This window comes from Lampetra fluviatilis, chromosome 51 (assembly GCF_964198595.1).
Source record: "Lampetra fluviatilis chromosome 51, kcLamFluv1.1, whole genome shotgun sequence".
NCBI classification, from domain to species: Eukaryota; Metazoa; Chordata; class Hyperoartia; order Petromyzontiformes; family Petromyzontidae; genus Lampetra; species Lampetra fluviatilis.
In genome coordinates this window covers 1,576,211-1,597,904 of record NC_136325.1, presented here as the reverse complement: position 1 = coordinate 1,597,904, position 21,694 = coordinate 1,576,211, and the positions used below count along the sequence as shown (strand labels likewise).

At 47.2% G+C, this 21,694-nt stretch overlaps 1 protein-coding gene across 1 annotated transcript; it reads left to right on the top strand.

The window, feature by feature from the left end:
* The first annotated feature begins 206 nt into the window (after window positions 1–206).
* On the top strand, window positions 207–21,472 carry LOC144948746 (ferritin, higher subunit-like). Its single transcript, XM_078878394.1, has 4 exons — window positions 207–445; window positions 9,285–9,431; window positions 18,762–18,887; window positions 21,104–21,472. The coding sequence occupies exons 1-4, from the start codon at window positions 344–346 to the stop codon at window positions 21,254–21,256; spliced, it is 528 nt and encodes a 175-aa protein (XP_078734520.1). The 5' UTR covers window positions 207–343; the 3' UTR covers window positions 21,257–21,472.
* The last annotated feature ends 222 nt before the right edge of the window (window positions 21,473–21,694 follow it).

Sequence of the window (21,694 nt, the reverse complement as noted above, 5' to 3'; positions counted from 1 at the left end):
TGTTGTTTGTGCTTGTGCAACAGCGGCATCAGCAGCTAAATTGTCAATCGTTCCCACCCACTCTTAGCTTAGCATGAACAGCCCCGCCTACTGTTATGCGAGCCCCGTCCATTGTTAAGCCCCTGATTAGTTAACTTTATCCACCGCCTGCTGCCAAGCGGCTATATAAACTGCGAGCTGAGCAGCGCTCCCTCAGTCAGGTCACAGATCTTACTTCAGCAGTGTTTGAGGGAACCCTGTCGTCTTGTGGAAGTCTTGCTCCTCTCAGTAACAAAATATCCTCCGAGAAAATTCCTGTTAAATGTATTCTTGAGTCCCATTCTCTCAATCGAAAGCAGAAATAATGGCACCCCAGGTTCGTCAAAACTACAGCCAAGATGTGGAGGCGATCATTAACCGCCAGGTCAACATGAATCTGCATGCGTCCTATGTCTACCTCTCCATGGTGAGTGGATGAATAATGGGTGAGATTTTTGTTCCTGGGTAGTAAGTGTTATCGTCTAATTGCTTATGCCTCAAACGTATAGAAAATGGCTATTATTCCCCACACACTTTGCTTTTGTGACCAGGACTTTACGTGAAGGAATTACACAAATGCACACGTTTTCTCATTGAAAATCGGTACATTTCAAAATATCACGGTGCTTGTCACAAAAACAACGTTTGTGGGGACTAATAACCATTTTCTGTACTTCTAAGGCATATGCAATTAAAAAATAACACTACCCAGGATAAAAAAAGATAGATTTTTTTGTTACGCAGTTTTCTTTCAGTGGACGAGTCAAAAGAAACACAAGACGTTTGGCAACAAAACTGCAAGAAAATGAAGGGTATAGGCGACGTTTTAGGCAATTGCCCTTCACAGTATAAATATGTGAGTGGGTGAATACGTCGGTGTTACAAGGGGTTCCGGATATACATCGCCCGATGCAGGTTGTTTCTCACTCACGTTACTGTTTTTTCAGGAACACAATGTAACATTTTCCAGCATATACGTCGTTTTGTTTACGGCTCATTTCAGTCAAAAACATTGCGTGTGGGTGTGTAGCGGCTCGCGCTATACTGCGCTTCGAGCCCGGCACCCGACTTCGATTCCCGTTCACAGGCAATACCAGTGACGATTATCGTTTTTATACTTAAACCCTTCATTTAAAACTTGTATATACACTTTAAAAGTTTTCTTTATATATATATAAAAAATGGATGTGCGATATTTTAAAGCAATAACTGAAACATAAAACAATGTTTAACATAAAAAAGTGAAAAACAAGTTTTTCAATGCACACACTTTTATCTGCACTGAAAAGTAGAAAATAACTTTTTTGACCCCAGCATTAATCACGTTAGATGTGCTTATTAAAAGTGGGTGGCTTCCTTTCAATGGTTAATTTTCTTAAAGTGTGTGCATTGGAAAACTTGTTTTTACCCTAATTTGTATGACCCTGTAGAGATGACAATGATGGCTTGCCTATGTCAACCCTTGTCCATACGATAAAAGAAAGCATACGCATTGCCACCATTCGAGAGTTAAGAAAGAGGGGTAAAATGAAGGAGTATTATTTATTAAAATTAAGTCAAAACCACAAATAGCCCAGGATTGGCGGGACACGACCTTTTTTTTCATGAAAGCTTGAATTGTCACGCGAGATGTAGAAAATGTCAGCTTGTTAGGGTTCGTAGATCCAAAGGTATTAAGCGTCAAAGACTTGAGGTAATATAGACACACGGCAAGTTCAATAAAAGTGTGTAAAAAGCACAAATCTTAAAACGGAATTTTAAAAAGAATTTACCTTAACCTATAATTTGTATGATATTACCTTGAGGAGTGGACAAGTTGTGTTGAAGGGTTGCGACGATATTTTGCGATAAAGCCCGCGCCGATTACAATGAGCGCTCGTAGCACTACGCACGTGATAGAACGTCATAGGACTGAGAAGATGGCAGCACATGCGCGAAATCCGACCAATCAGTTTCAAGGACAATGCATATATTGTCATAGTGTTTTTTTATGCATTCTGACCACAAATATTGTGGTTAATGTAGACATGATTCTTTGTAAGAAGGTTTCAGTTTTCTTGCCAGAAAAAAGGGGAAAACCCCTATTCTTGATAAAAACGTGTTGTCTCCCAGTCTTGGTGTGCGCCTGATTAGTATCCACTACAAATGCATAGTACGTATATTGCTTGCTATGTATTCCTATGGGGGGAAATTCCCCATGATCCATCGTTTCATTATGAGCCGCAACTTTCCGATCACCTAACCCTAACGTATATCGGGGATCCCTGTATATTGCTGGGTGGACAGAGGTGGTAGTGCTGGGGTGGTGTAGGAAACTTTCCTCATTGTGTCAACTGCCGCGCTCGGATATTGAGTGGACAAGGGTCGACTTAATCTAGTGGAGACCTCGGGTAGGTGAACAAAACACTTACAGGGTCACGTGCACCTAGCCTGGCACGGGAAGACTACATGGATTGACTCGTTATAGCGCACTGCTACTATAAACCCGGCGACCTGAGTTTGTAATCACAATCTTTATTTATGCTGGAGGAATTCGATGAGCTCACGGCCAACATCAATGGCTTGAGAGTGATATCTGTCCATCACCCCAGGCTAGGTCGACTCGCCCTAAAATGAGTATCTGGAGTGGTGTGTGTTTTGAGCATCAAGCATGGGGGAGACAAAGGTGAGCGGGCGTGGTTGTGGCCACACCACTCTCCATAGCCCTTGCCCCAACAGCCTGTGGGCTACACGGGGAATCTTGTTTTGTGAGTGGGGAGAGGTAGGGGATGGGGTCACGTGGTGTGAAGGACGGGTAGGGGTGGAATGGAGCGCCTGCTGTAATACAATAAAAACGGACTGCGACAGAATCACCGATCATACAGATATTAGCCAATCACAAATGGGGGTCTGTCACATGATGATATACTAACCAATGGGATTGATCGGCAATGAATATAGACAGGGGTTAACCCACAGATTATGAACATATCGTGATTAACCTGGGATTTTTGTATGTTTATTATATTTTTACCCATTTTTATATTAATGTCCGTTTTTCTCTTAAACTTGATTATGAGCGTCCGATTATATACAGCAATCCCTCGCTCACCACGGACTTGCCAACTTCATAATTCATGTATACGCGGTTTATTATTGGTATACCAATTTACCAGCAGCGGCCTGGAAATATGAGTATCCATGGGTAAGCATGGCTCCGCAACACGCATTTTACAAATTTTGCAGGACCGCGGCTCTCGCCCGCACCACAGCATCACCCATAGCCACCCGTGGTGCTGTGTAACTTATCAGCTGTCCGTTTGGTTGTAATTCCCGCAGGGCATAGACCGATTTGCATCGCAACCGCATGTTTTGCTTGTTTGTTGGTCATTCACATTAATTGTACCCTTAATCATAGACCAGAATTATGTGGCGAGTGGTGAAGGTGAGAAAAGGGTAAGGGGAGCCAGAAAAGTAATGGGTTTTCAGAGTAAAGTGGAATTGTTAGATAGGCTTGTAGTGGTAAGATTGTTGTGTCTGTGGGGAAAGTCTGTGGGATTAATTAGTCTAAAAATTAGAACCATTAAAAACAGTGATGTTCCGTCTTGATTTTAAGCTTTCGTGACTGCAGGAATCCATACTCTTTGGTTCTTTCGGTAAAGTCACGTAGGTAGAAAAAATAATAGATCACGACGTTTCGATCGCCACACAAGCAATCGTCCTCAGGTGGGATGGAGACAACGGCTGCTGAAACAAGTCCTTATATATATGTAATGTAGTAACTCCACGGGAGACGACTTCACGGGTAACACACTCTTTATTTTATCAAACTTGGTTACAGGTGACTAACACCTACTTTGTACCTCGGGTGACAAACACCCACTTAGCTACTTGGCGACTAACGCCCACTGAGCTACTCGGATGACCAACATCCACTTAGTACTCGGGTGACAAACACCCACTTAGCTACTTGGCGACTAACGCCCACTGAGTTACTCGGATGACCAACATCCACTTAGTACTCGGGTGACAAACACCCACTTAGCTACTTGGCGACTAACGCCCACTGAGCTACTCGGATGACCAACATCCTCTTAGCTACTTGGCGACTAACGCCACTGAGCTACTCGGATGACCAACATCCACTTAGTACTCGGGTGACAAACACCCACTTAGCTACTTGGCGACTAACGCCCACTGAGCTACTCGGATGACCAACATCCACTTAGCTACTCGGCGACTAACGCCACTGAGCTACTCGGATGACCAACATCCACTTAGCTACTCGGCGACTAACGCCACTGAGCTACTCGGCTTCACTAGGTCTTCAGCTCCGTCTTCGGGTCTTCAACTGGGTAACTCTCCCCGAGTGCTCTCGCGCGTCCCCCTTTATACCCCACCTGCGGACGTCGCTGCGAGCACCCACTTATTCGACCAATCGCCGGGCGCTGGCTACGATCCTCTTTTCCCACATCTCATCGTGCCTCACCACTCACTCCGCGCCGCCTCGTCATCTGTCACTCCCGGCGCGCGCGTCCACACCACGCCCACAACGCGTGCCCAACCCCGCACCCCGCGCCGCCCCGTGATCCATCACTGTCACAGTCGGCGCACGTCAATACCACCACTACATATAGAGCCAAGAGGGGGGGAGGGGGGAGTTGCCGCATCGGGCAAGAGGGTGGGGGCTAGAGATTGTGCCTCAGCGAGTGGGAAATCCAAAGATGGGAACCGAGATGGGGGGGGTGAAAAAGGGGGGAGGGTGGGGTTGATGCGAGAGCTGAGGGGGTGGCCATTGTATTGTGAGAGATTAGCATGTCAATGTTAACGAACCAACGGCAACGGTGGCTGTGCTAGTGAGACATCCAGCTCGTTGGACAAACAAACGACACCATATCGAGGGAAGGAGAGAGACACACACTGAGAGGCAATTGCTGCTCATTCAGAGGAGGAGTTGGAGACGCTGCTGCTGAAACTGGAGCGTGCCACTAAGAGGTGGGGCCTTACCATCAGCCCCACCAAAACTAAGCACCTGCCTGGGTATTTTGTACCATCGGACACTCCACCCCCACAACTCCCAATCGGTGATGGGGCAGTTGTGGAGAGAGTGGAGAGTTTCCCATACCTGGGCAGTGTGCTCATGAGCGGCTTTGGTTTAGCAGCAGAGGACTCACTCCGAATCAGTCGAGCGGCAATGTCTTTTCATCGGTTGCGTAATGCTGTGTGGAAGCTACCTGGTCTGTCGCTCCGCACAAAGCTTCAGGTCTTTTCGGCCACGGTCATTCCCTCCCTTTACTACGCTTGCGAAACGTGGACCGCCCTAATGGAGCATCTTTGCCAGTTGGAAATATTTAGGCTGGCCTGGGTTTAACCAGGCTGGATTGTGTGAGGAGCTCACAAATCCTTGAAAGATCTGGACAAAGTCTCATCGGTGAGCTCCTCCGGCAGGCAAGGCTGCGTTGGCTGGGTCATGTAGCCCGCATGCCCAGCTACCGCATGCCTAAACAACTTTTGTTCGGCCGGTTCGAGGGGGCTAAACGGGTGCGGCACGGGCAAGAGAAGAGATGGAGTGATGTGGTACATGAGGACGTGGAGCTGAGTGGACTTGCCGATGACTGATACCAGCAGTGTCAAGATCGGCCTCTGTGGAGGAGGCTCGTGAAGGACGCTACTGCGCAGTTGGAGGCAGTCGCCCTCCAACAACAACGGAGGGCGAAGGAGCGACGCTCACAACAACGAGCGGAGCGCCGTGTGGCTAAAGCACAGCAAGTTGGCACAGTAGGGGGCACAGGTGGTGCATCAGCCAGTCATCTCGGTCATCTCAGTCAATCGACCCGTGACACCTGGGTCTGCCCTGTGACCTCCTGCCAGCGGGCGTTCGACAAGATACACATGGCCTTGCACAAGCGTCGTGGTGACGTCACCGCCACTTAGTGGCGAATGGCGGTTGTTGTTGCCTCCTTGTCTGTCGATTCTAAAATAATGCTTGGACTTACTTCCACCACTGATTGTCTACCTGGCAAATATTTTTTTAGCGAGGGCTCGCTCTGTGGTATTCAACTGCAACCTTACCGTGCTGCACTATTTGCACTTACGTAACTAACGCAAACATTTCTGCATACTGTATTGATTTTTTTTATGGGAGCATTTCCGTAAAGTTGGATTTCTGTAAGTCGGGTCTTGCGTAACCCAGTGACTGTACAATGCTACAGGCCACTGTGTTGGCTATGTTCCGACTCACTCGTGGTCAAATGTGTCATAACGCCTTCATATGTAAATTGCAGAACCTGACGATATGTTTCACTTTGTGATCAAATTAAATTTTGGTCGAGTATGGTGTCGAGACTCTTTAGATGAGTAGAAAACTGAAACCTGGAGTATGCGCCTGCCAAACCTGATCCTACCACAAATGTTTGCGCCTGAGCCTGAGTGCCAACCAGCAGAATCTCCTATTTTTCTGGATTAAGCAGCATTTTGTTTAGTGAAAACCACACGTGCACCACTCGTGTGCAATCATCGAGTTTACTAAGGCTCTCCATATCTAACTTTGACTTCACTGCAGTGCACAATTGTGTATCATCAGCATATAGATGCAACTTGATGTCGTGCAATGAGATGAGATGACATCGGCAATCGGAGAAATGTATGTTGATAATTTTAAGGGCCTCTGGACGTACCCCTGTGGTACGCCAACTAGGTATGGCATAGGCGATACCATGTAGATATAACTCAATCCACCCCAGTTTTGTACCCAATACACAATTACATCACCGGAACCGCCCAATGAGTATCTCGCGGTCGATGGTGTCAAATTTTGCTGAGAGATTGCGGCCAACCAATGCTGTGGTGCACCAGTCATCCATGATCTTGTCGAGGTCATCAGTGATCTTTAGTAAAGAGCTTTCACTGCTGTGGAACTTCCAGTATGCCGACTGCAATGGGTTGAATTTGCCCATCGCGGCAACGTTGGGAAGTAACCACATCAGACAAAGGTGCTCGATGAACTTTGAAGTTGTACTCAGGTTTGAGATCGGGTGATAGTTTTCAGGGTCACGATGGCTCAAGCCAACTTTTTAAAGGGGCAATGTTACTTGGGCCATTTTGAACTGGTCTGGGAAACAGACCCTCACTGAACGAAAGATTTGCCAGGTAGACAACCAGCGGTGGAAGCACTGTCCGAGCATGATTTCAGAATCGACGTGTGGATGTAGTAATACAGCGATGTCTTATTTGTCACCCGTGCAATGAGCATCGACACCACTGCCACCGACGTTGGTGCCAGGGTCTCGAGTCGTGCATTGGTTCCAGGTTGATCAAACTCAGATGGCAGACTGGGAGCATGTGTTTCATCGTTATTATCTTCTTGGCGAAAAAAGTTGTAAGTACTGTGCACAGACCTGGCTGACGGGTTGATGGGTGATTGGAGTGCAGAAGACCATTCACAATGCGCAAGAGAGCACGGGGGTCGTGAGCGGACTCATTGATGCGCAGAGCATAGAATGATCTGCGAGATTCAAGAATGAGTCGGTTGGTAGATCTGCAAGCGGCACTGTGAGTCAGACAGTCTCGAAAGCGGTTTCTTCCAAGGATGTTCCAGCCAACTCTGCGTCTGCTTTGCCGTGATCGCCTCCGGTGATAGTTACTGTGCGCTCTCCCTGTTCTATTTGTGCTTTTTCGGCACGAGTTCATCAAGAACAGCAGTGATGTCATTTTAAACTTTAGCTGCAAATGAATCGACTGCCGATGCAGGATATAGACACGCCAATGCACCAGATCTTCTGACGAAAAGAATCATAGTCCAGTCGTTTCCAGTCTCTCTATGATATCGCTGTGACGGGTGGGAGCAGAACCGGCCCTAGACCTTTGGGGGCCCTAAGCTAAATTTGGTTGGAGGCCCCTTTGATGTATGATTTTTTTCACCCACTAGCTAGCAGCGACTTTAGGGGGGGCCCTCTGCTGGCCACGGGGCCCTTTGCAATTGCAAGGGTCGCTTAGTGGCTGGGCCGGCTCTGGGTGGGAGAATAATAGGTAATGCAACTTTGCACGTCACGAGACTGTGATCTTAAATACCCACATTTTCCATCATTTCGGTCCCAATTACGATATCGGTGGATGTGAAGATGTGACCGAGTATATTTCCCGAGTGACATGTTGCGCCGCTGATGTACTGGGTTAAACTGACTGCTGATAATCTCGGCGAGATCACTGTTGATTTTACCGCAAGAATCAGTCGGTCCGTCAGCACGAGCGTGCGAGTGAATTAACTGGGCATGGATCCAAATCATGTGACCAACCACGGCTCAATAATTATCTTTTATATTACTCCACTTATTTTCCTAGGAAAGCCTCAGAGGATTTTTTTTTTCAGGAGGATCCTGCCAGGTGTTCGCAGTAGGGGGCGATGGTTCTGCTGTGTGTGATGCCAATTGAGTAATCTGCAGGTAATTTATTCAGCATTGGGATGCTTGAGCAACGTGACATCGAATCCTTTTTTTAACTAGTGGTGGTGGTAGTTTCGTGAATGTATTTCCAGCAGTAGCCCGTTCACTGCTGTGCCACCTTGGATCTTACTGCGGTGTGTTTACCATAAAATAATACCCGCCATCTGTATGACTTGGTGAACCGTAAAGAGCCCGTGATGGCATTAACAAGAATATGACATTCTGTGCTCGCGTCATGGTCCATAATTTGCCAAATTAGAAAAATTACACTCCAAATTACTTGATTGGAATTACACAGCAGCCACATTCATCCCGACTAAAGAACTTGGCAGGACTCTTCTGAAACGCTGTCGAGATTCTTTAGTGTTTCCTGGATAAAGAAACCTTATCAATTGTTGTATTATGTTGCCGCTCTGAGGGCTAGTGGTGGTTTGTGAAACCACTCCATCCCCACGCAACATTCCTAACTCTGCTGCATTTACACTCCCATCTCTTCCAATACCCTGACCACCACCCAAACCAGCCCAATCCCTCTGTCCAGGGAAGGGGTGGAGGCTTAAGAGGAAGAGGTGGGGCCTAATCCAGAAGGGATTGGGACGATGAATTAAAGGGGGGTGGGGTATGAAGAAGAAGGGGTGGGGCTGAACCTCCCTGTTGATTTAAAGTAATGAAAGCATAGAATAAAAGGTGCAGCAGGCAGTCATACTGTTTAGCGCCACAGATGCGGCCACAAACCAACTAGTGGTCATTAATTGTGATGGTGATTTTGTTGTGAGTCGTAATGGTTGTGGTGATGACAGTAATGATGTTAGTTGTAATGGTGATACTGTTTGTCTATGGCAACAGGCGTCCTACTTTGATCGCGATGACGTGGCTCTGAAGAACGCACGCAAGTTCTTCAAGGAGTTGTCCGACAAGCAGCACGAGCACGCCGACAAGCTGCTCGCGTACCAGAACAAGCGCGGCGGCCGTGTGGTGCTGCATGATATCAAGGTACTGGGAGATGGAGCCACTAAATCAGAGTTGCTAATCTGTGTGGGCAACTCAGAGAGACGGGGAGGGGCAATATTAATTAAATGTATAGGGTATTAAGTCGATCCCAACACCCTGGTTGCCCATGATGTTACACATCTCTCCTTCACCCATCTGCCGTAGCAGTGCAATCCTCTGGGAAGTCCTGCGAATCGAAGAAAACGGTCACCTTCCCATTCATCAGGATCTCAATAACATCTCTTGTCATCGCTTGAAGTCACGCAATCCCTTTTGGACCCATGCGCTTAACCTTAAACAATGGTAATTTAACCCCAATGAAGCTTGGAGAGCTGAATGGAATTCAAAAGAACTCACGTACACCTTGTTAAAGACCTAACGCAGACGATCCCTGGATTTGATCTTCCATGAAGCTCATGGTCCACCATAAATCACATCCACACTAACCATGGCAGATGCGGATACTTGATACACAAATGTAAAATTGAAAACTCTCCAGTATTTGGTTCTATGGCCCCTATGCTGTTACTGTTGGCCTGATGCTGTTAACATTTGTATGGGTACCTTTTTCTATGTTGGTAAATCACCCTGCCCTTGTCCTCCCCCGAGAGGGTTTTTTTCAACTCCCTCCTCCCCTGCACGAGGACACTGTGTACTGTACCTACACTCATGGACAATGCAAGGCACACAACATGGGTCACGGCTGATCGCCTCACTTTATTACTATTGTAGTAGGTTCAAGGAGACTTGGACGATGTAGTCGGAGGCACACTTATTTATTGACCACAGTTGTATATTACAGGCCGAGATATACAACACTTGAAGGGGTATCGGCCCCTTCACCCGTCTAACAGGGAGATCCCACAATCTCTGTCCCGGCTAGCCTACTCCTAGGTCCTCCACTACAGGGCTAGGGGAGGCTAGCTGACCCAGCTCTGGTTAAGCTGGGATTACGGCACCCTGAGTCCCCAGACCGGCTCTTAGAAAAACATCGGCTTTGGGCTCTCGGGGCCACGCCACTGGCTTGCCCTGATCAGTCCTGAGAAGGACGGCGATCCAGGGGAGTCCCAGGGCCTATCTAGCCGGTCTTCTTTCTTCGCTGGTTAAAGCTAAACACTGAACCTCGAGCCCTCCGGCTCACCGCCTTATATAGCAACTCCCCCACCGAGGGGTGGGGCCGTGGGGTATCCCAGCGCCGTGTTAGCCCCCCAGGCTAAACGGTGCGGACGTGGATGTAAGCATCTCTTCGCATATGGGCATAACCACGCCCGGTGTGCTTGTTTGCCCTCCCGTAACACCTCTACACTATCACCGGAAGACACAGAGATTCCCCCCTTGGGTGGCCAGTGTTTGGCCCTCTCCCCAACTTTCCCCTCTCCCCCCAACTCCCTGAATCAGTACTCACTACGCATAATACAGGTTTTTTGGGTTAGATCGCATAAATATAATGTGTCGTTAAACCTGCCACCATCCGACATAGCTAATTAGTAAGGTTTGTCACTGAAAAAGAACATGCCAATTCGTTATTAGTACAGCACACCGGTGTGTTAGGGAGCAAAGCCACAACATTTACAATCTGAGTACGACGTTTCGCCAGTAATTATAATTAGCTTCATCTGGCGACAGCTAAATTTGTGGAGAAATCCTGTTTCGTTCCTTAAATAGTTGGGTAGATGTGACAACACTTGTATGTTCTTCTTACACAAAGTGGGAGGGATTAATGAATGAATATAAATGACTATGGGTATCCATTGCCGTTTGGTTTATATATATGGTAATCACCTACATTATGGATGCGCATTATATAAGCCCATTGTTCTTGTACTTCCTGTAGATTGTGTGTACTAAAATATCCATACAAACGGTCATTCCTATTGAAGTGTAATGTGAGGCTATGTTCGGGTGGTTGATTGATCACACCTCGTTACGATGATTGGCTCTACCGGTCCTGGCCCATAGCCAATGGGGGGAAGTCTAGGGGCGTGGCCCTGACGTAATGGGAAGGTGACATCTGTAAGTAGAGGATTGGTTCTGCTGGCTTTAGCCACAGCCAAAGGGGGGACGAGTAAGGGGCGCGGTCCTGGGATCGTAGATGGAGTCTGGAAGATTGCATGGAGGTTATCCAGGATTGGTGGAAAGGTACCACGTGACCCGGGTATTAAAAGGGGTGGAGACGGACAACACGTGGTCAGATCTGGAACGAACGGAGGGTGAGGCCACGCTGGAGCGGGGGCCAGGCCTGCCACGTGGCTGCGCGAGTCTCAATCTCTCCCTCTCACGCTGTCTGTTAGCAGCGTGAAGGAGTATGACAGGAGTGTTGTGAACAAAAGACAAATAAAGACCGGATTCCAGAAGTCGCTTCCATGACCTTTATTACAGAAGTATGGTGACCTGTATAGGCATGCATTCAAACAATGTGTTATTTGATGATTTGCTTCCAAGCAGCACTAAGTCTGTAGCTATCTGAACGGTTAAAATTATTTTTCTCTAAATTTCGATAGATGATCTCATTAGTCTTGGCCAGTAGTAACTAGTTTGCACATAACTTCAACATTATCAAAATCAATTGAGTATCATTGTTGGCACGCGTGTTCCACCACTGCTGACAGTTGTATTTGGGAGTATTGAATATTTCTTTGGTGTTCTTTTAGTCTCGTACTGATCATTCGGCCTGTTTGCCCAACATAGCATTTGCCACAAGTGCAATTAATCCAGTCATGTTTATAGCTTCGTTATTATAATAATACATCTTTTGTACCAGATATGAATTTATGTATTTTATCAGCAGGGCATTGAATGCCAAAACCAAATCAAATAACACGATGATTGAAACTGACCAAGTAATTAAAACTATAAAAAACGTACATTATGGGAGTAACTGATAAACTAGCCAGATGTTTGGAAAAACAAAACATCCAAGTCAGATTTGGCACCTTCCATCGAGCCCCGATATAGAGAAATTCCTATTTGAGACTCCCCTACCTCCATATCGACCTGGATTGGAGGGAAGCTATGGAAGCCCCGAACGAGCTCCCCGAACTCCTGGAGGCCCTGGGTTTCTCCCCCGTAGGGAAGGCCCCAGGCCCCGACGGCTTCCGATTGGAGTTATACAGAAGCCTGGGCCCAATGATCCTAACACACTCCTTGACACTTTAAATTAGTCTGTTATACAAGGGAAACTCCCGGACTCCACAGAAGAGGTGGCAATCACCGTCATATATAAACTGGGATTCCCCATAGACGAGACCAAGAGCTACAGGCCCATCTCTCTCTTGAATACGGACTATAAGCTGTATGCTAAAACCCTGGCGTGGTGCCTTGAGAAAGCCCTTCTGGAGGTCATTAGCTCTGCCCAGACGGGGTCCGTTAAAGGCAGGAATCCCTCAGACAACATCTGAATCTTGGTTGACTCAGTTGATATTGCCTCTAGGTCAAGCACAAAAATATACGCCATTGAACTAGGCGGGGACAAGGCTTTCCATCGGGTAGAATGGGGGTTTCTTTTTGGTACCATGCAGAGGTGAGCCTTCCCCCCCCACAGTTCAACAAAATGTGCAAGCTCCTTTATGATCATTCGACTGCGACGGTTACTCCTAATGGCTTTGTCTCAGAGAGGTTCCCCCTCAATAGAGACATGAGACAGGGATGCCCTCATCCCCCCTCCTCTTTGTAATTGCATTTGAGCCTCTGGCACCCAGAATATGAAGTAGCCAGGAGATATTAGGTATACGCTATGGGCAAGTTGAAAATAACATAAATTTATACGCCGGATAATGTTCTGCTTACAAACACAAACTGGACACCTCAATACCTGCCCTCCTGAAGCTTATTGCGGAGTACGGTGCAGTCTCAGGCTATAAACTCAGTGTCACAATGTCAGAAATCATGGCTCTGTCCCCGACCTTCAGGAAGACCTCTGCCCAATGTCTCCCCCTCCAGGTGGTGCCTCTCCCAAATCAAGCACCTCAGGGTGAATAGCACTTCTAACCTAGCGGACCTCTTCAAACAGAACTCCCCTCCCCTGGGCTCATCTGGTCCAACACCATGTGAGACTAGGCTCTAAGAAAAGCTGTCTCGGGTATGGACCAATCAATTTCAAGGACAGTGCATACATTATTAGAGTTGTGTTTTTGTTTGAATTCCGACCGCAGGTATTGTGGTCAATGCAAACATGACTCCTTGTAAAAAAAGGTGTCAGTTTTGTTGCCAGATAAAACGGTAAAAAAAACAATTATCAAGGCAGGGGATGTTGACCTCCTAAAGATCCTCTCCACGATATGGGTATGGCTGATGGAGGATAGGGCCCACTATACATTATCTGAGACATACCAACTCCTACTTCTGGGCCCTACCGAGGTGAGGCAAAAGACAATGGCGCTTTGGGAGGAGGCGCTGGGTCCGCCCGATCCCATCAGAGTCTTGATGGGACTCTTGATTGCATTTGTGCTAGAACGCTTCTCCCCTACTGTCAACAACATCTTGAGTGTCGACCAGGCCCTGGCATTTACTTTTGTTGAGAATGGCTTCCAGCGACGTCTCAAAACAAGTGCAGTGTTCCTGGACCTCACAGTACCGTATGATGCCGTCTAGCACAGTCGACTTCTGCTAAAGCTGTTACGAGTCCAGCGGTGCCGTGCTCATAAGTGAACACTGCCGAGCTTCTCAAACAGTGACCTGGCAATGGTAGCAGACGACTGCAGCACATGATTACTCCAGCCAAGTACAAGCAAGACCATTTGCAGTGTGTTTCACATGCTCAGTGCCAGAGCCACTTATGAGTTCAAAGTACACCTGAATGGCCAGTTCTTAAACATGGCCCAAAGCCGGTGTTCCTTGGAGTGACGTTTGATAGAAGTTTGACATACCGTTCATAACTTGACAAGATGGCTGGGCAAGTTGCGCTCGCGGAACCATCTGTTGGCCTGGCTGGCTTAACGTGGGGTGCTGGTGCTCAGTCATTTCGTATGATAGGCCTCTATTTGTGCTTTTTTGTAGCAGAATACACACCAAATTGGTGGACACTCAGCTGAATGTCTGAATGAGAACCATCTCTAGTGCCATCAGGACAACCCCACGAACGTGACTGCCAGTATGCTGCAACACCCTCCCACCAAAAAACTGCAGTGGCCAAGATGTTGGACAAGGTACATACAGCACTGGAGTTGCCCTTTCATCAATATCTCCAAGCCTCCACCCATGAATCTGAAGTCTCAACACCGAGAGTGGTCATTACCACAGCCCAAAGACTTGAGTATGCAGGATACCCGCACTGCCTGGGGCGAGGAATGGAGATGCTTCGATGTGCCTAACAAAAACCTCATCAGTGATTTGTCTGTCCAGATGCCTGACTTCGACCTCCCAAGTCATCAGTGGGTTCAGTTGAACCGCTTCCAGTCTGATTAGGGGGTGTGTGTCACTTCCAAACATCGAGGGGGCATACTACTTGACAGCACGCTCTGAGAATGCGGGGAGCAGGAGACCATGGCGCACATCGTCCCTAGCTGTAAAGTCCATCAGGGCATGCTTGGTCGAGAAGGAGGCTACCACAAGGAGGCTGTCACATTTACATACTGTATATGCATTTATTTAATACATATTTTTTCTTCTGCATTTGCTACTGTGTGAATGTCATGTGTAAAAGCATTCGCTAAATAAATGTTAGGAACCCAACACTGCCATTAACCTCGAGAGAGAGATGGCTATAATAAACCTCCTCTTGAGAGACACCCAGGGCTTGAACCCAGGATCTCCAGTTCCTTGGCTAACATGGCCATTATGATCTTCCCGAGAAATGTGAAACGGTGTGGACGAGCGCTGTCGTGCCATCGTGAACCGAGGTGGCCGTGGTTACATGAGGTACGGGGGGTGAGCGTTTATGGGGGAAAATCCCCCAAAAGCCCCCACCTCCGAAAGCAACGGCGCCACTCAGTCTGGTATTGACTGGGGGTGGGACACAAATTGGCCAGTCCAGGCAGGCCAGTTGGCGTGAGGTGAAGGGATAGTCTACAGGGCTATACGTGATTTGTAGCAAGTGTGGTCAACAAAAATTTGGTTTAATATAACGAAGTAACTAGGTTCTGATTGGAAGACGCTGCACGAACCAAGTTGATAGACAGGGGCTGAGGAACGAGAGATGGAGTAATTTCACCAAGCAACAGGCAGCTGATTGACTGCTAGGGAGGGCAGAGAGAAAGAGGTGTAAGGGGGGCGGAGGTGTGTGCAGCGTTCGCCTGGAGCGGTCGGCATTTGCCGGGGTGGTCGGCATTCGCCTGAGGAAGGACGGATGGTCGATGTTCACCACAACCAAGGAGACTCTTGGAAAAGACCAGCGGCTCAGTGACCGAGACTGCAGCTGCTTTAAGTTGTTCACAGTGCTGTTGATGGTGCCAACCATTCCCGATACTGCAGTTGCTTTTGATTTGTTCGGAGCGCTATTGATGGCGCCAACCAAAACACGAGACTCCAGCTGTGTTGAGCTATTTAGAGCGCTGTTGATGTCCCCAACCAAGTCCTGAGATTGACGTTACGTACCCTGGACGTGTGCTGTGTTGTCTCATTGCCCAAGAGTGGAGCGTGCATGAGGGTTGGTACAAACGGTCGTCGCGTTCTTCTGTATTTGTTTTGTCGCCACGGTGTTTTGTGATTCTCAACACATGGGCTGCGCTGTGTTAAGGCTGCTGCTGTTGCCGAGAGTTTTGAAGAGTCAGTTGCAGAGGTGGGACAAAGTCATTGTTATGCAAGTCCAAGTCGAGTCGCAAGTCATCAAATTCATGACTCGAGTCTGACTCGAGTCCAAGTCACATGACTCGAGTCCACATCTCATAGGTGGGACAAAGTCATTGTTATGCAAGTCCAAGTCGAGTCGCAAGTCATCAAATTCATGACTCGAGTCTGACTCGAGTCCAAGTCACATGACTCGAGTCCACACCTCTGGTCAGTTGTACAGTGGTACCTCGGTATACGTCGTTAATTCGTTCCAGAAGGTAGGACTTATACCGAAAATGACGTATACCAAACGAATTTTTCCCATAATAAATAAAGGGAAAGGAAATAATCCGTTCCAGAGTATAAGAAATGATATTTTATATGGCATATTATACATTAATGGGGTTGTATAAAAATAATTTAGACACTACTTATTACTAAAATGCATACATACATTAAAATAAATGCATAAATTAAAATAAATGGAAATAAAAATAAAATGTAACGTCACTTTACCTTGCTGAGAGGAGTTGATAGCCTACGAGGATGGTGGTGAGGAAGGGGAGGAGGAGGGGATGTTATTGTTTGGAAGGAGAGTCCCCTGCTATTAAAACTTCGGAAAGCTGAAATTCGGGGGTTTTTTCTCCTTCTCTTTTCTGTCTTTTTTCTTGACTTGGACCTGGTTGAGGCTCACCAGATTTGAGTTTTACTAAAAACCTGTCCATTGAAGTTTGTTTTTGCCTTCTTCTAAGAGTGTTCCTGAAGTGTGACATTGTCTGGTCATTCCACACAATACTGTTACGGCTCTAACAAGCCATAACAGTATTGTGTACGCGGGTAATGTACGCGGTGACTCATCCAAGTTCTAGCAAGTGCGTCGTATCCCAAGCAAGACGTCGTATCCCAAGACATTTTTTTCTCTCGTCAATATACGACATATACCAAATTCGACGTATTCCAAAGCAGTCGTATACCGAGGTATGACTGTACTTGGTTGTTAGGAAATAATTATCTGCCACAGTTGATTCGTATCCTTGTGCAAAATGTTTCAATAGCGTATAACGAATCAAGGCATCGTTAATAAATTCAAAATCATAAGATTCTCTGTATTCCTGATCGCGTTATTGTCCCTCTTTTTGTGGCCGTTTAAGCACTGGTGCCCTATAATATTGAGAGAATGGCATGGGAGAGAAAATGGATCCTAAATCCTCTTCTATATTAATAAAAAAGAGGAACCCTCACAAAATGTGGCAGGGATATTAACATTTTTAAAAGTCGCTCCAGTGTAAATGTTTTGCGTATCTCTCCATCGGTGTATGTGTACCTGTGATTGTGTGACTTTGTGTCCGGCAAAACAACCCCCTACCTCCTCGTTGGTGCTGGACGGCAACGCTATGGTGAGTAGTGCCATGGGGGGAGAGCCAATGTAGATTGGCCATTCCCCTCATGGCATTTATAGCCACCACAGCGGCCAAATGGGGGCTCTGGATGGGTACGAGGGGCTGGTAACCCCTCCACGGAAAAAATATCATAAAAAGCTTGTGCCAGGGGCCCCGGGGGGACAGGCGTCTATGATGTCTCCTGGCCAAACCCCATTTGGCAGAGCCAGGGGACTCAATCCTTATCTTCGGGGTTCCTCCAGAAACGGAAAAAAAACACTGCGGGTGGTCACGTGGAATGTTCGAATGCTCACTGCAGAGGAGAGGCTGCCACTCCTCTGTTCCGAGCTGGACCGGTACCGCCTGGATCTCGTGGTATTCAGGAGGTCCGGTGGACCGGTTCTGGCTCATACCACCATGAGAGGTGGACAGTACTCTACTCGGGGCAGAAGAATGCCAAATAACAGGGAGTGTATCTTCTGAACAAAAGAATGAAGGGGGCGTGGGAGCATGGCGGTGAGGTGTGAGAAGCTGTAAGCCCCAGGCTACTTTGGGCTTGCCTTCCCATCAACCAGAGGTGAGGAGTGGTGGTCGTTGTTACTTATGCCCCAACCGAAGATGAACATCCGTGGAGAGATGCAGGCAAGGCCGATGAGTCAGACGCCTTCTATGACCTCCTGTCACAGGTGCTAGGCTGGGTCATGTAGCCCGTATGCCCAGCCACCGCATGCCTAAACAGCTTTTATTCGGCCGGATAGAGGGGGCTAAATGGGTGTGGCACGGGCTAGAGAAGAGATGGAGTGATGTGGTACAGGCGGACGCGGAGCTGAGTGGACTTGCCCATGACTGGTACCAGCAGTGTCAAGATCGGCCTCTGTGGAGGAGGCTCCTGAAGGACGCTACTGGGCAGTTTGAGGCAGTCGCCCTCCAGCAACAACGGAGGGCAGAGGAGCGACGCTCACAACAAGGAGTAGAGCACCGAGTGGCTAAAGCACAGCAAGTTGGCACAATAGGGGGCACAGGTGGTGCATTGGCCAGTCATCTCAGCCAGTCTACCCGTGGCACCTGCCAGCGGGCGTTCGACACTTCACGTGGCCTCACCGTGCACATAGCCTGGCACAAGCGCCGTGGTGACATCACCACCACTTAGTGGTGAATGGCGGTTGTTGTGTGTATCTGAGTAACTAGATATCTGTGTGTGTATCCGTGTATCTCTGTCTTCATATACCTCTTGTATATCTCTGTGTAGAAGCCGGAGCGTGATGAGTGGGGACATATTTTGGAGGCCATGGAGACTGCTATGCAGCTGCAGAAGAGCATCAACCAATCTCTCCTGGATGTACATGGGCAGGGTCGCGAGAAGAATGACCCACAGGTGAGTACACAGAATCGCACACATACCAGGACTTAGAGACTCCAACGCGGAGACACACAGACAATGCTCGGACATGCACACAGATGCACACAGATGCATGCCTCGAGATGAGTCTCGACTTGTACAGATACTGGTGAATTTTCACCACAAGTCTTCACTTTAACACGTAGGCTTTTGCGACCAATATTATTTATAACTAGCCTTTTGCCCGTCCAAGGAAGGGTGTATTGCAGTAAATCTGAAACTTGCAAGCGAAAAGCAGACCGCGACGTGATATTCATTGCATTAATGCGTGTGCAATTTGTAAGGGCGCTGTGACACAGACCTATTTTATTTTAAGGTTATAATCCCTTGTTCATCATGACGTCCTTTTTACTTCGATGTCTCAATAGCGTTACGGACATCGCGTGATGTGAGGGTTCTGCCTTTGTAGTGAGGGTTGCAAGTTGACGCCGAGGAGGGGGGAGGAGGCACTTCGGCCCCCCATGTGGAGTGACGTTAGCTGCTAATTATTATGAATGGGGGGGGTCCATTTGGAGGACGTCACCTGTTAATGATTATGAATGAGGGGGGCTGTTCGATGTGGAGTGACGTCACCTGCTCATGATTATTAATGAGGGGGGAGGGTGCTCCATGTGGAGTGATGTCACCTACTTATGATTATTAATGAGGGGGGAGGGTCCATGTGGAGGACGTAACCTGTTCATGATTATTAATGAGAGGGGCTGGTCGATGTGGAGTGATGTCACGAACGTTGCACAGATATTCTTGGCTCATTATAGTTGGTAATAATAATGAGGGGGGGGGGGTGTCCATTTGGAGGACGTCACCTGCTCATGAATATTAATGAGGGGGGCTGGTCGATGTGGAGTGACGTCACGAGCATTAACGACAGACATTCCTGGGTGATTATAGTAGGTACTGTTTAAAGGTTTTTGGGTGAGATCTATTCTCAATGATTTTGTCAACCTCGCGCCTAATAATCTCTGCCTCATTTTGTGGAAGGTGTCGTACCGCTGATTCCACCTCAGCAATGATCTCATCTACTGGAATTGTACTTTTATTTTAAATTGTTCGTTATTAGTTGGGAATTTATATGAAGGACACTCAATTGATTTTGATAACGTTGAAGTGTTGTATAAAACTAATTAAGTATTACTGGCCGAGACTATTTCGGGAATTCATTGAAATTGAGAGAAATACATTTTTTACCACTCTGACAGCTTTCGGCTTAGTGCGGCCTGGAAGCGTATTATGAAGTAATACATCTTACAACTGCATTCCTTATAGAGGAAACACATGCTTATTCACTGATTACTAATCCATTATATAATTGCAATATCCCCCCCCCCCTCATATTCTTGGGTCTTTCGGTAAAGTCACGGAGATAGGTTCAAAGAAAATAATAAAAAAATAACAACTACGTTTCGATCGCAACACAAGCAGTCGTCTTCAGGAAAAGGGGGGTTAGCTTCCAAGGGAAACTGTTTGCAAGGGTTTGAAATGGGCGTAGCCCGAATGTCAGCAGCCAATGATAATGTACGTTTTCGGTGGTTCGTTTTCCACCAATCAAAGGGCTGCCAGGTGAAAATTAGCATGTTAAAGAGAGATTAGCAGGTTAATGGAAGATTGCAGAGCCGCGACCAAGGGGTCAGCGCGCGAAGGTGGTAGGATGGGAACATCATAGCCAATTATGACTTAAACTGGTTGATAACGTCCTTCCAATGATTTCTCAGTTTGTACCCATCTTCTTGGTTGAAATTGTATCTGTGTCTATATATATGGCTTCATGAACCCCCCCCCTCCCTTGGCCTCTGATCTCTAAACATATTGCTCTTTTTAAGACTGGAAGCAGGTGGATTGTTTCACTATTCCGGTAAATCGCCCGATGATGCTGGATGTAATTACCAGCGAAACGTCGTATTCAAATTGTAAATGTTGTGTATTTACTCTCCAACACACCGGTGGGCTGAAGTAGTAACTAATTGGCGCGTTGTTTATGTGACAAACCTTACTGGCTGTGTCGAGTGGTGGAGGGTTACGACACATTTATACTTACGCGATCTAACCCAAAAACCTTTATTATGAAGTCTTCACCTGTTTAACTATCCACTCTCTTCCTCCATTTCTCCTATCATCCCCTCACCAATTCCTCTCACCTCTTCTCCTCCACCACATGTCCTCTCCACCTCCTCTCTCCCCTCACAATGTCTCAGCTGTGTGACTTCCTGAAGGACTTCCTGGACGAGCAGGTGGAGTCTATCAAGAAGTTGGGCGACCACGTCACCAATCTGAAGCGACTGGGCGTTCCTCAGTCTGGCTTGGGCGAGTACCTCTTTGGGAGACTCACTCTGGGAGACTGCAGCTAGGTGCTCTCCCACTCTCACACCCCCCCCCCCCCCACTAAACCATTCATTCATAAACACACTCGCTAACTCACCCTCGCATACGACACTCATTCATTCTAGATTTGAAGCTTTCGTGACTGCAAGGATTCATACTCTTAGGTTTTTTTCGGTAAAGTCACGTTGGTAAAATTTTTTAAAATAAAAATAAATGAAAATAACTCAATTAAATCACGTTTCGGAAGCAACACAAGCCTACGTCATCAGGTGTAACTGCTCCAGTAAAAATCCCACGCTACAGTAATTTTACTGGAGCAGTTACACCTGATGACGGAGGCTTGTGTTGCTTCCGAAACGTCGTGATTTAATTTAGTTATTTTCATTTATTATGTTTTACCTACGTGACTTTACCGAAAAAACCTAAGAGTATGACACTCATTCATTTACCTACACACTCCGCCC

What these genes read in the sequence shown, in the direction of transcription:
- LOC144948746 (XM_078878394.1), top strand. Translation starts at nt 344, where the DNA reads ATGGCACCCCAGGTTCGTCAAAACTACAGCCAAGATGTGGAGGCGATC. An exon ending in CCTATGTCTACCTCTCCATG is followed by an intron (nt 446 to 9,284) that starts GTGAGTGGATGA and finishes CTATGGCAACAG; the next exon opens with GCGTCCTACTTTGATCGCGA. An exon ending in TGGTGCTGCATGATATCAAG is followed by an intron (nt 9,432 to 18,761) that starts GTACTGGGAGAT and finishes ATCTCTGTGTAG; the next exon opens with AAGCCGGAGCGTGATGAGTG.